Source organism: Suricata suricatta, chromosome 8 (genome assembly GCF_006229205.1).
Source record: "Suricata suricatta isolate VVHF042 chromosome 8, meerkat_22Aug2017_6uvM2_HiC, whole genome shotgun sequence".
Taxonomy (NCBI): domain Eukaryota; kingdom Metazoa; phylum Chordata; class Mammalia; order Carnivora; family Herpestidae; genus Suricata; species Suricata suricatta.
This window is the reverse complement of record NC_043707.1, coordinates 20,531,654-20,545,962: the sequence shown is the minus strand read 5'-3', so window position 1 is coordinate 20,545,962 and position 14,309 is coordinate 20,531,654. Positions and strand designations below refer to the sequence as shown.

General features: G+C 57.0%; 1 protein-coding gene across 1 annotated transcript in view; it reads left to right on the top strand.

Moving 5' to 3' along the window:
• The window catches only part of XPO6 (exportin 6), a 68,469-nt gene extending 56,841 nt beyond the window's left edge, over positions 1-11,628 (top strand). Inside the window, exons 17-23 of the mRNA XM_029947434.1 lie at positions 2,741-2,896; positions 3,957-4,071; positions 4,196-4,367; positions 5,659-5,820; positions 8,274-8,372; positions 8,470-8,700; positions 11,010-11,628. Coding sequence (XP_029803294.1) covers positions 2,741-2,896; positions 3,957-4,071; positions 4,196-4,367; positions 5,659-5,820; positions 8,274-8,372; positions 8,470-8,700; positions 11,010-11,111 — 1,037 coding nt within the window. The 3' untranslated portion in view covers positions 11,112-11,628. The remainder of the gene's footprint in view (positions 1-2,740; positions 2,897-3,956; positions 4,072-4,195; positions 4,368-5,658; positions 5,821-8,273; positions 8,373-8,469; positions 8,701-11,009) is intronic.
• Positions 11,629-14,309: the final 2,681 nt, after the last annotated feature.

Here is a 14,309-nt window from a genome sequence, read left to right as displayed (position 1 = left end):
TAAAGCGCTGGTCTGTGGGCTGAGATTTCATGGGCCGGAGCATCTGCTTCTGTGGCCACGGCCTCCCTGCGGAGTGGGCGCCGCCACGTGCTGGAACCGCTTGCTGAACGGGACCCAGGGTCCCTTGGCGCACGCACTGAAATACAGAGTAAGCCCTGTGGGGTGTGTGCTGCGTGCCGGCCGCCGCCCCAGACCTTGATGCGCGCTGCCCTGCGCAGTCCTCCCGCAGCCCCGTGGGGTCTGTCTTGTCCTGCTGCTGCACGGGGTCAGGTGACGGCCTGGAACGGTTTCCCGCCCCGGCTTAGTACTTTGAACACCTACGGAGTAGTTGAATGATTAAGCAAAGGAACAACTGTGAATCTTTCACGAGGATTTGCCACCTGTTGGTATTTTGTCACACTTGTGTTTCCTCCCACATCCCCACACACTTCCTCTTTTTGGCAGAGCCCTTTAAATAAAGGAAGTTACTGACACTTCATCCTTGAATCCTTAACCTTTGTCTCTGAGAACAAGGTGTTCTCTTCAGTCACCCAAACAGCACGGACAGAAACAAATTGTGACAGTACAGTAATGTCATTTAACATGTAGACCATGCTAGGTTTTCCCCAGGTGGTCCCCACTTCGGTGAAAGTGGTCCCTTTGCTTCTGAAAAAGATACAGTCAAGGAGCTTGTGTTCTGTTTGGTTGTCACATCTCATTGTTTCCTTAATTTATTTGAGAGAGAGCGGGTGCAGAAGTTGGGGAGGGGCAGACAGAGAGGGAGAGAGAGAATCCCACGCAGCCTCTCTGCACTGTCAGTGCAGAGTCTGACGCGGGGCTCTTTCTCATGAATCTTGAGATCATGACCTAAGCCGAAATCAGGAGTCTTTTAACATAGAAAAGCATTCTCTGACATTGAGAGTTTGGAAGAGTCTAAACCCATTTTCCTGTAAAATGTACCCTAATCACTTCTGATTATCCCAGCAGTCAGGGCAGGAATACCACCTGGGCAGTGACGTGTATCTCCCATCCCATCACTTCTGTGCGTCCCTTTTTGGCATGCTTGCTGGGACCACTTGCAGTGCCTGCCAGTCTCTCCACTGTGAAGTACCCCCCGCCCCAGGCTCAGCAGGTGTAGGCTGCTCAGGATCAGAGAGAAGGTGGTGGGGTCGGGAGTCAGACCTGGTTCTGAATGCTTCCCGATCCTTGTCCTTCACAGCATCTTCCCTTTGTCCTGAAAAGCATTGTTTTTAATAGTTTGATGACATCCTGTCCCGTGAAAGGTACCACACGTTCTGTATCTCTCCTGTTATTACGTATTTAGTGATGCTTTCCATTTGCTCTTGGACATTTTTGCGAATAACATTTTGATTTGTATTTCAATTTCCCTATGCATCAGATGTCAGGTTTTGGTCCTTAACGCTACTGGCCTTTCCCCCTAAACTGCTCGTCCCGTGCCTTGTGTCGTCTCGGAGAAACGTCTGACCCGAGTGCAGTTTCCGGCCCCTGGCCCTGTGGCAGTTGGGAGGCAGCGGCTCCTTCAGTAGGAATCGTGTGCCGTGCATTCGCCCGCCGAGGTCCGCGTGGCCGGCCTGTCGTGAGCCAGTCTTCTCTCATGCTCAGTCCTTTGGGTGAGGTGGTGGTCTCTCCCCCTCCCCAACCCCCCCACATTTTCAGATGAGGAAACAGATTCGAACCTACTCCTCAAGAGCCTCAAGTCTTCCTGCGTCACCCTTTTCTGGAGGCTGCTGGGGCCGGGGCAGCCCAGCTCTCAGCCCAGCCCTGGTTCCGCCTCTGGAACTCTGTGCCGTTGTTGAGTCTGCTGAGCTCAGGCTGAGCCCTGAGGGGACGTCTTGGGGCAAGCTGAGGGAAGCTCTGGGTCTGAGAGGAGGAGCCCACCCCTCCAGGGCTGGGCATGATGCGCGCTTCCCTGGGATGGGCCTTCTGATGGGCTGGCACTAGGCTGGCCTTGCTCTCGACCTTGTGTCTCCTTGCAGCAGCCCTGTGAAGGTGGGGCTGTTGCTGCTCATGGGGTACTGATGAGGAGCCGGCCTGGGGTGGGGCCGACTGGTGCCCATCTGTGGTTCCAACCAGCCCCTCTGATCAGGGCCCTTTTCGTGTCCCCCGCACTCCTGCCCGTTTGCCGGCCACCGCCTCTGCTTTCTCTGGGCGTTCTCTGAAGGCATCGCGTTTACATCAGGGTCTCATTAGAAGTATGTGTTGTTGGTAACATCATATAATACGTTAATAATTATATACAGAGTCAGGCCCAGGCCCAGTAGGAGAAGGGTTGAACAGTCCGTTTATTCATGAACACAGCAGCAGTAGGTGTGCCAGCAGGTGCCAGGGGGAGGTCCATGTCGGGTGGAAAGGGTGTCTGATCTGCATGTGTCCTTTCTTGCCCGGGGTGATTACCTTGTGACACCCGTTTGTTCACCATCTTAGAGTCTAGATACCTGAGGGCCACATTTTATCTTTTCCTGTGTGGCCTTGTTTCTAGTGGACAGAGGCAGAAGAGAGGCAAAAATCTGAGCAAGTGGGCAGCAGAGTCCTGGTAGAAAAAGAAAGAAAGAAAAGGGTGTAGGGAGAGAGAGAGATGGAAGACATGGAGAACTCTATCAAGAGGGACTGTGTTTTTTTAGCAAGGTTTCTGCGATTGTCCTCTGAATACCTTAGCAAATGTCCCCACTCCAGGGTGTTCCCTGTCCCCCCCGCCTTATCCCCCGACAAGTCATAACATGCACTGAATCTCCATTTGCAGCCAAAGTGATTATCCACCAGACGCTTAGTGTCTTAGAGGACATCGTGGACAGTATCTCCGGGGAGTCCACCAAGTCCCGGCAGATCTGCTACCAGTCACTGCAGGAATCCGTGCAAGTCTCCCTGGCCCTCTTTCCAGCTTTTATCCACCAGTCAGGTAGGAGACACCGGCAGGCACCTGCAGGGCCCGAGGTGACTACATGGCCCCGTGGAGCACACGGAGTGGGCAGTGCGGGCCCGGGCTCCAAAGGCGAGGGCAGGGACGCTTGCGGGGAGTCTGGGGCTGAGGCCCCGTGGTGCCCTCACCTGGGCCCTGCACCTGTGCCGTGTGGCCCAGAGTCACTTGGGCCTCTGCCTGGTGTTCACTTCTGAGTGACCCCTTCTCCCAGCGTGGGTCACGAGCGGAGGAGATGCTGGGCACACTGTCCAGGAGGGGGAAGAACTTGGTCCCACGAGTGCCACTTGTTTCCTTGGACGGCAACGTGGGTTTTGCTGACGTCGGTCCCTCCCTCGCCTGATAGAGGCTCTTTCTGGCTCTCCTGAGAGCGTTTACAGTAATCTGTAAACTGAGAGAAATATCAGGGCTTGTCAGGCAGCCGACGTTCACTGATTGCCCCTTGTAAGCAGAGTGTGTGAGGTTAGAGCCAAAACACACTGTACTGTTTAGATCTGCAAGTGGAGCCAGAGTAACCGCAACCAATATTTTCGGCAGTTAATCCCATTAATGGTCCATTAATGATAATGGACCATTAACAATAAAGGGCCATGCAGCCTGAGTACACTGTCATTATCCATTTTCAGCCACTTAACCCCTGACCCGAGTGCAGGGATTAGTGATCAGAGAAAGTAATGGCAGAAGCACTCAGGTGTTGACCCAGTTGAATCGCTCCGTCAGCGTGAGCACAGAAAGGTCCATCTGCGGTGAACACTCTGCATCTCTGGGTGCCGGGTGGTGAGGGAGGCTTCGAGGCGACCTTCGCTTCCTCTCGTGAGCCGTCGCCAGCCAGAGGCTCTCGATGCCAGAACTGGTTTCCCAGCCGGTCCTCGGTCCTCTCCCACATTGCGTCAGTGGCCCCGATGGCGTTGGAGAGGTGGCTTCCAGCAGGAAGGCTTCGGGAGAGCGCAGTGCAGATTGCCGGAGGGGGTCCGCCAGGCCCAGGGCTCCCGCTGCCCTCGCGTGTGCAGCCTCTGACCGTTTGCTTTGTGCCTATGCTTAGACGTGACTGACGAGATGCTGAGCTTCTTCCTCACTCTGTTCCGAGGCCTCAGAGTACAGATGGGTGTGCCTTTCACGGAGCAGGTCATCCAGACTTTCCTCAACATGTTTACCAGGTAACCACACACCTGCCGTCCGTGGCATCCAGACTCCCAGGGGACGAGTGGGCGCTCCTTGGTTTTCGTGCTGCGCCCCCGGAGGATATTTCCTTGGCTACCGCGGGCTTCCTCTTGTGTGCAGAGAGCAGCTGGCCGAGAGCATCCTCCATGAAGGCAGCACGGGCTGCCGGGTGGTGGAGAAGTTCCTCAAGATCCTGCAGGTGGTGGTCCAGGAGCCGGGCCAGGTGTTCAAGCCCTTCCTCCCCAGCATCATCTCCCTGTGCATGGAGCAGGTGTACCCCATCATCGCCGAGGTACGAGGGGCTGAGGTGCTCCCCTGCGCTGCCTCCCTCGGCAGCCAAGGAGGGCAGGAGCTGGTGAAGAAAACACATTTCGTTTTAAAGCTAATCTGTTAGTTATTTTTCTTGTGAGCTTTTTTTCCAAGAAAGAATGTCTTTTGCTTGGTCCAGTCGTTTTATATTGGCCGCGTTAAGTTCCATTAGTCTGGCAGAAGCACAGCAGGTGAACTTGAGGCTGCTCGGTGCGCAGGGCAAGTCTCCCGTGGCAAACAGCTTAGAGCTGTAGGGGAACGTGTGGTTTTCTGCAGCGAACACCACAACAGACGTACTTGCCTAGGAAGCCTGTGCACCCACCTCGAGGCTTCGAGGCCAGTTCTTGGAACCACGCAAAGGTTTTGTTGTTAAAGGAATGCTCTGCATCCTTAGAAAACTGACATTCAGCGTGCCAAGATCCAGAGTGTGGATTTAACTAAATTTTATGTGATAGTTAAATAAGAACTAACCTTTTTCAGTGCCCCAGCGAAGGCTTAAACAAGTCAGTTGCTTTGCGTCGTTAAACACTCTTGGGTCCTGTGAGGAGTCCTGCCATGGGAGCTCGTGCCCTCTGGTCCTGATTTAATTTTAATCAAGGCTGAATTAAACATATCTGGGGCTTGCAGTTTTGAATTCCACAGAGACATCTGGATACCGTGACCTGGCATGCCCTCTAGTGACTTGGAGAGTTCTGGTTCAGTTAGAGAATACTGCTGAGCCTCCCCTCCTCCCTGAGCCCTGCTGCCAGTGACCGAGGACACGGGCCCAGAGAGCGCTCAGCCCCGCGTGCTGCCTCCCCCGAGGTCCCCTGACGCTGCTCTCTGTGCCTTCCGGGCGCTCTCTGGCTCCTCTTCCGCAGACGCAGAAATGCTTCTAAAGCTTCTTACTTGTCTTGCGTGAGGCCAGCAGGTTAGCAGGGATGGCAGTGTTATCCTGGGAGGAGGAACAACACAGCCAGGAGCACGTGCCAAGCAGATTGGCTGCTTCCTAATCAGGAAACCCGTATTCCTCGTGGCCCTGCCATTTGGTAGCCTTTAACTTCCTGGTATAGAGGGCTGAGCGTTTCCCTCAGCCAAAGGGCGCCTGGCACTGACCCGGACATCGTGTCTCTGCAGAAGTGCACCTGTTTGAGTTGCTGGCCCGAGGGGGACCCGACTGGACAGCAGAGCGGGGGGACACCGACACTCTGTTTGCCGCTGCTCCTTGCTAAGGCCGTGCGTGGCCGCCCCAAGCCTCAGGGAGGGAAGGTTTGAGGGTCTGTGTGTCTCCACAGCGCCCCTCCCCGGATGTGAAGGCTGAGCTGTTTGAGCTCCTCTTCCGGACGCTCCATCACAACTGGAGGTACTTCTTCAAGTCCACTGTCCTGGCCAGTGTGCAGAGGGGCATCGCTGAGGAGCACATGGAGAACGAACCGCAGTTCAGCGCCATCATGCAGGTAATGCGCACGGGCCTCGTCCTGGGCCCCAGCAGCTCCACTGGCTGCCCGGCCCTCGGTTTGCTTCCCTGACTCGTGGGGAAGGCACGCTGTCTTGGGTAGGGGCTTGGTGCTACCTCTTAGTACCTAGGAAGTTAATTAGCTCTTTGGAGCCCCAGCCTGTCCATCTGTAAAGTGGGGAGCATGCTGCCTGTTTCGTGGGTTTATGGTGAGGTTGGTGAGTTGGCCTATGTTTCCCAGGGACAAGGGGACTGCCCACCTGCAGCACAGCCCTTGAGGCCCCCTTAACTGGAAGCTGAGTGCAGTCTCGTGGGGAGACTCCCCTTTGGGGAGGGACCCAGTAATCATTCTGGCCCAGGCCGTACCATACTGGTGGAGCCTGTGCCCTGTGAGCAGACTGTTGGGGTGGGGAGGCAGACCGCACCCCATGGGTGAGAGCGGGGCAGCCAGGCTGCCGAGGGGCTGCTTTCTAGCACTGTCCTCATCCTCCTCTTTACTGTAGAACTTTGTATTCTAGGCCCAGGTTGGAGTAGAGGGTTCTCTTTTTGTTTGTTCAGTGCAGGGCTTTCTTCCCAGCATGGGCAGAGGGCTTCTCCTCTTTCCCCTCTTAGCCCCTCATTGGCAGTGTGCATGCACTCCCTGTGTGGAGGGTCTGGACGAGCACAAGCCCTACGCCTGGCCTCCTGCTGCCCCTCTGTCTCTACCGGAGCCTTGGGTGCGGAATAGTCGAGTGTTTTCTCCCCTCCTATCCCCCTCTTCAGACTTGCTTTTAAGCCTTCTTGGGCAGACCCATGTGGGCTGCCACTCAGGACTGGTAAAAGCCACTTTGGAGGACAGCTTCACAGTCTGGCGGTTTTTTCTTTTTCTTTTGAAAAAAATTTTTTTTGAGAGAACATGAGTGGGGAGGGGGAGAGAGGGAGAGAGGGAAACAGAATCTGAAGCAGGCTCTAGGCTCTGAGCTGTCAGCACAGAGCCCGACGTGGGGCTTGAACTCACAAGCTGTGAGATTGTGACCTGAGCTGAAGTCGGCCGCTTAACTGACTGAGCCACCCGGGCCCCATGGCAGCTTCTTATAAAGCTGAACGTATATATAGTCACTACCTGAGCAACAATCCCATGTCTAAGCATTTTACTTAAGTGAAAACGTATTCGTGCCACATGTCCATGGGTGTAATAGTGGCTTTTTTCATAATTGCCCAAGTCTGGACACTATCCAGACGTTCCTCATCCCGAGTGGGTAAACCAAGGCACATGCATATAGTGACTGCTACTTGACAGTAAGACGGAACATGTTCTTACACCGAGACCAACATAGGTCATGTTGTGCTGGGTGAGAAACCAGACCCCAAAGGCTGCACACCATATGATTCCCTTACATCATACGACATTCTGGAAACGACAAAACTGGAGGGACCAAGAACGAGCAGTGGGTGGTTGCCCAGGGCAGAGGAGAAGGCTGACTACTAATGGAGACACCGGAGGCACTTTTGGTGGGGGTGGGGGATGGAAATGTGTGTTTCAATTGTCATGGTGGTTAGATGACCCTCTGTGTGTCACACAGCGGCGAACCTCATGAGTTTTTCCAATAAATCCAACTTAAAAAAATAAACATTGGGCATCCTGGAACTGTCACTGCCGCACCAGGCATTCTAGGACTTGCCTTCTCGTAGTCCAGGGGCCTGGGGACAGAATGACAGAGCGGACAGAAGCTTGTTAGGGGCTGGGAGCTTGTACGTCATCAGCTTGGGGGTTTTTTGGTGGTCGGGGTTGGGGGATGTTTCTTTGTGCCCTTGAACGAGTAACTTATAGCCCGGAAACTGCAAAGTGGTTTAAAACTTTGCTGTTGTCTAACCCCAAGGCAGAGGCAGCCCGCTGAGGGAGCCTCCAGGACTCGTGGTTGGTTCTTACAAATAAGGGTTTATTTGCTGGGACGCCGAGGAGGAGGCCGTGGGCAGCTTCTCAATTCAAAGGCAGAATCTGTGAAGGGATCTGGAAGTTTATTCCAAAAGGCCAAGGTGAAACCAAGGTGTGAAGTGAGGCCCAGTGGGGAGGACTGAAGAGCTAAGACGGGGGCTGGAGGGCTCAGTCAGTTCAGCGGCCGGCGTCGGCTCAGGTCATGCTCTCACTGCTTGTGTGTTTGAGCCCCGCATCAGAGCTCAGAGCCTGGAGCCTGCTTTGGATTTTGTGTCTCCATCTCTCTCTGTCCCACCACCACTCGCACTTTGCCTTTCTCTTTCTCTCCCCAAAATAAACAAAAATTAAAAAAAAAAAAAAAAGAAAGAAAGCCAAGACTAAACGGGAACATTCCAGGACATGGGCAGAAAGTCAAGGCAGCGGATACCCTTGTCCCACCGGGGGCATGAAAAACTGCCTGTGGGGTGCGGGGCGGTGGCCCTTGGAGCCTGGTCTGAGGTGGTTTAAATGGTGTTTAAACATCCTGGTCTTATTTCTAGGCTTTTGGACAGTCCTTTCTCCAGCCTGATATCCATCTATTTAAACAAAACCTCTTCTACTTGGAGACTCTCAACACCAAGCAGAAGTTATACCATAAGGTCAGTGCCGCTACTCAGAAAGGGTCCCTTGAGCAGAACTGGTGAAGGGGGCAGGCTGAGCCCTTGGGCCCGCTCACCCCAGCCCCTCTGTCTGCAGAAGATCTTCCGGACCACCATGCTGTTTCAGTTCGTGAACGTGCTGCTGCAGGTCCTGGTTCACAAGTCCCACGACCTTCTGCAGGAGGAGATTGGCATCGCCATTTACAACATGGCCTCTGTGGACTTTGACGGCTTCTTTGCAGCCTTCCTCCCAGAGTTTCTGACCAGCTGTGATGGCGTGGATGCCAACCAGAAAAACGTGCTGGGGCGGAATTTCAAGATGGATCGGGTGAGGAGACAGAGGCGAGGCTAAAGGGAGGGCAGGCGAGGGCGCTCAGGCCCGGCGCCTGCTCAGGGAGGAAGGGGCAGTGGTCTGTACCCCCTGGTGGCTCTCGAACGACTCTGTGCTACGGCTGGACGCGGGGGTGCGCACCTCCCTCGGGCCCCGGCCCCCCACCCCGGCAGTCCGCCGCTGCCTCAGCAGCTTTGTGCTGCTGCCCCCGGGATCTGGACGCCGTTGGCTCTTGGCTCCTGACCTTGCAGACGGGACCGCCCAGGAGTCTGAGAGTCCCCAGAGATAGAGATGGGTCTCCTGCTTCAGGGTGGGCTGACCTGCTGCGGGGGCCTGGGAGGAGCCCCTGTAGGACTCTCCCTTGTCCCCCTTGTCTGCTTGTTGCCCGCTCAGGAAAGGGGGGTGGGCTCTGTGGTCCCCCGCACACCCCCTGGGTGGCTGTGGGCGCACACGGAGCCAGCATTGCCGGTGTGTCCAGGTCCCATGGCGCCCGGACTCTCCTGTCCCCAGGCCGCCTCCTCGGGCCCTCACCTCCCCTGCTTCCTCTTCCAGCCGTTAGGTTTCTGCACTTGCCTCAGCTAGGCTTTTCCTGGAACTCTTTCCGTGGAACGAGTCCTTTGCACCCTTCACCGCCCGACACGTGGCAAAAGGAAAGGAAATCTTTTTCCCATGTCCTCGTGGTATCCCTGCCTTGCGTCCCACCGTGGAGCACCCGGCCCACAGTTCCCCTTTAGTGCTCGGATTTTCACAGCGCCCTTGCTGGAGCAGACTCGACTCGCTGCTGGCTGGTCTCGTCTGTGTTGTGTCCAAATAGTGCTTTCTTAGACTCAGTGCCTGTTTTCCTGCATCTTGGAATCTTTCTCTCTCTGAGATGTCTTGTTTCCTCCTAACCTTCTTGAAGTTCACTTCCACCACTTGGGTATTTTTCTTTCCGTTTCTTGGAGGCCAAATGCTAATATTTTATCGTCCGTTTCTAGTGATGTCATTATCAGCTAACTTCTTGACTGACAACCGGGCTTCCACATCTCGTTACACATCAGTGCACCTGGGGTGCTTATTCAACACACAGGAACGTATCCTTGTGTCCTCCCCAGGAAATGTGAATTTGGCATTTGAGAGCCACCGATCTGAGAGACACCCTTTGGTGTGTTTTCTGGAGGATGAGGAAAGGAATGGGTGCCTTCATTCATCCCTTCACTCTGTACCTGAAGTCTGCTGCCTCTCGGGCCCCGTAGTGGGTATTGGGGCTCAGCCCATCCCTGCCTTCAGAGGCGCGCCCCTGGGAAGACAGGCACAGCGCCCTCTGTGGATGACCTGGCTCCCGGAGCCTTCCAGCAGCCTTCCCAAGTGTAGGTCCTGATGTTGATCCCATTTCACAGATGAGCCCAGGCTCAGCAAGGTCAGCCGTTTGCTGGCAGTTCAGAACTTGGGAATGCTAGGGCCGGGAAGCAGGGACCAGGGTGCACGGCCTGCATGCAGGGTGAGCCGAGGACGCCTCCATGGCGATGGGCAGGGGTGCTGGCCTAGGCAGCTGGGCCCTTTTTAGAAGAGGTGGGCTCAAAGCAGAGGCTGAGGACAGGGGGATAGCAGGGTGGGTGCGGGTGGGGGCGGGCAGCTGGAGGTGGCTTCAGCTGTTTCCGGAACCTGTCCTGCCCCTGGGCTTTCAGAAGGCAGTGCCGCGCTCGCCCTGTGGCAGGCGCCGCCGGTGCCACTTCACACTCGGACCTGCAGTCTGGCGCCCAGCCATCTCAGTCTAAAGATGAGGAGGCTGCCCTCCAGTCATCTTGCTGTGGCTTCCGGTGGGGGCCGGGGTTGCGGCTGGCGAGGGGCTGTCTCCACGGGGGTCTGCAGCCCGTGGGCGCTGCTCCTGCGTCCCTGCTGATCAGTCGGGCCTGGCTGTGGAGGGCTCTGGCTGGCGCTTGGCTGGGCTGAAGGAGAGAGGTGTGCGTCGGGAGGCATACAGTGCGCATGAGCGAGTCCAGTCTGGACCCCCTTCCCTTCTTGCTGGGTAACCTGGGGCAAGTGTCCCCATCTCTGCGCTTCATTTCCTTCACCCTTAGGACGGTGGTGTGAGTGCACCTGGCGTCACAGGCTCGGGTGCCGTTTGAGCGAGTTGGGCCCCGAGTTGATGTGCACGGGGTGTGGGGGGGTGACCATGGGGTGGGGGTGAGGGGCGCACTCCTGCTCTGGTGCTCCTCAGGTTCAAGTTTGCAGGCCTGCACGGCCCGCCCTGGGACAGAAGTCGCGGGGGCGGGGGTGCCGCGGGTGTGGGGCGGGCGGGCTGCAGCTGTGCCCCTGCCTTCCAGGACCTGCCCTCGTTCGCCCAGAGCGTGCACAGGCTGGTCAACGACCTGCGCTACTACAGACTGTGCAACGACAGCCTGCCCCCCGGCACTGTGAAGCTTTAGGCGGCCGCCGCTGCCAAAGGACAGCTCTGCCACCGGCGCCCCCTCGCGGGCCTCGCCGCTCCTCGGATTCCTGCACCCGACAGCCGCCTGTCCCCCACTCCTCCATGCTCCCCTCTCGCCACCCTCCCCCCGGCCGTCCCGCTTTGGGGTGCCCCGTAGCACTGGCTGGAGCGCCCCAGAAGTCAGGGGCAGGCGGAGGGGCATGCGCCCCGGCCCGGGAGGCCCCAGGGGATCCTGCGGGCTGTCCTCGGACCATTCGTGACAGTGCCACCGTCTCAGCATTCCGCCCCCACCCGGCCCAGCGGCGGCGATGAGGCCCGACGCAACTCGGGACTGTGTGCGCACTTCCGTCGAGCCTCTCCCGCCCTCCCCGCCAATTGCCTTGAAGTCTCTGCGTTTTGTCAGAGATTTGCAGACTTGGGGGGGTTTTGTTCTGTTTTCTCATCATTCCATTGTGATACTAAAAAACTCAAGAAGCTTAACGAAAAATAAAATGCTTACGTCGTTGTTATATAAACGCTGGTCAGGGAGCATCTTTCGGCTCGGGGCCTCCCCGGCGGCCTGCGGGATGGGCCAGGGCAGCGAGGGACGTGGACCACGCTGCGGGAGCACACAGCTGGGGAGGCCGCCTCTCTGCGAAGTGCGGGAGGACACAGGGCCCCCGGTTCTCTGGGACAGAGGGCAGGGGCTGGCTCTTACAGGTCACAGGGGTCCGCCACCCCTGCTCCTCGGGCTCCCACTCCTCGAGAATGGATCCTTCCTAGAGACCCGGCCAGGAGTTGCCCCTCCGAGGCCCAAAGTCTTGCCGAGGTCAGCAGAGAGGTGGAGGTCTCAACGATGGCTTATCCGAGAGGCGATGATTGCACGGGAGAGGAGGGAGGCAGCAGCCGGGTGGCCCTCCGGGCCGTTGGCGTGTCTGAGAGCTGGGCCTTGTCCAGCCATTTGTGTGGAAATGGTGCTTGTTCCGAAGTTTCTCAGCAGCTCCTCCTGCCTGGAGGGTCGTAGTGACCAGGCTGACAGGACTAGGCTACCTTTCTTTTTTAAAGAATTTATTTTTAAGTAATCTCTACACCTAGCATGGGGTTCGAACCTACAACCCCAAGACGAAGTGTCGCAGGCTCCACTGATGCAGCCGGCTGGGCGCCCCTGGCCTCAGCCAGATTCCAGCAGGATCTCACACCTGGCAGGAGGACGCTTGCCCACCCAGAGTGAGGGTGGCCTCCAGCTTGCTGGTAGAGCCGAGGAGGAAGGGCTTCTACTTCTGAGGCCTTTACAGGAACCACTTGGGGGACGGGGGCGGCGGGTGCCTGTTCCCACGTAATGCGTGGCGCAGCCCCTTGCTCCGTGTCAGCCACAGCCTCCCCGCTGCAGCTGGCCCCGCGTCAGGGAAGGAGACTGAGACTCCAGTCGCTCTTTTGCAGAAAGGAACGAACAACCGGTTATTGCAGGGCTGTTGATACCCCCTCACCCGCCTGTGAGGGAAGCCGGAGTGTGGTCTGTGCCCGCTGAAAGGGCGTCTGAACGCCTTGCAGATGGATCTGCGTCTGAGAGCTGCACCCTCAGGCAGGGCTCGAGGCAGGATTCGGGGCGGTCGAGGAAGGCCTGAGGGGAGTGAGGGGAGCCCAGATGGGGGCTTTTTGTTCCAATTCTGCCGCCCTGGGCACCCTTGCACGTAAATTTCAGTGTTTGTCTGTTTCCATAGGTTCAGTTCCCATGTGCGGAGCTGGCAGCTTGTCCTCGGCTTGGGATAGGTTTTGCTGTGCCTGATTTCTCTTCGGAAGAAGTATATATTACAGACTTCAGGCTCCGTTGAGATCATTTGACCAAATCAAATGATCAGTCCTGGCTTTTGTGGATCCTGGGGTAGGCTTAGCGGTGGGGCCTAACCAGGCCTCCAGCCCACTCCTGAGCACCACCACGATCCCAGATCCCAGAGGGACATCACTTGTGGCAGGGTGGCTGGGACCAGGGAGGGGAAAGGTGCCGATGGCTCCCGTGACTCCTGGGGCCTTGACAGGAGCCCTGATCGATGGCCATGCATTTCACAAACGTCATTTCCTAAATACCTGTCTACACCAGGTGCTGGGGTGCAAGTGAAGGACTTGGAGCCTGACGGGGTCGCCTGTGCCTGTAGGGAGTTCACAGACCCTCCAGGAGACAGACGGGTCCCGGAGAGAGGCGTGCTGAGCGCAGTGATGGGGGTTGGGAGGCCAGGAAACGCTGAGGATCCGAGAGCGTCAGCGAGGGCACCCGCCACTGAGCCGGTTCCTGCAGGGTGTGCACAAGCTCACCGCTGGGCAGGTGGATGAGGGCAGGAAAGCTGGAGCTGCCTGGAGACTTCAGACATTGCCATGAAGATCTGATGGGGAAATGGGTGTGGGGTGACCATGAGTTTCGTGTTTGTGTTTCCCAACGAGGGTGTATGGAGTTAGACCAGACGGCCTCTGCAGTAACCCTGGGCCGGCAGGGCCAGCCTGGGACCTTAGGTCTCCCTCCTCCTGGAAGAGAAAGCATCTGGCTCCGTGGGGCCTGGCCTGTCAGCAACGACGGAGGGGCTGCTGCCACCTCAGAAGCTCCTGAGCCTGTCCTGACAGCGAGGGCTGTCCTCACTGCCCCTCAGCGCCCGCGGTGTCCCCCACCGAAACAAAGGGAGGGGACGCACGGTCTGTTTCCACAGTGCCCGGTGTGGGGTTTGGCCCACAGCAGGTACCCCAAAATGTCGAGTGCATGAGGATTTTCCAGATTCATCCAGATGGGTTTCTCCTCACAGGAGGAGGCCTGGAGTCACACGGAGGTGTCTTCTCACTGATTTTTAACACCGTGCAGCCACGTCCTTGGTGTCTGCTCAGAACGCCTGGCCTCACTTTACAGGGCTCCTCAGGGAAAAGCACTCGAATGAACAGCTCTTCAGTGAAGGATTTCTCTAGTTCAAGGACTCACTTTTCCGCTCTTCCCGGCTTGCATCACTGGAAACATCTTTAAAATTCCACGTTAATTAATTGACTCCAGCCCTGGGGTCGGTGGGGTGCCGTGGTTGAGAGCACAGGTTGTGCAGCCTCCCACATCGGGCTGAGGGCTTTGTGCGGGGTGGGCCAGAAGCTGACTCAGAGCCTCATGGCCCTGAAGGGCACCGGACGCTCTTGTGGAGGCCAAGTTGGGTGCCTGCCTGGGGTGGTTGAAAAGTTATTTAAATGAAAC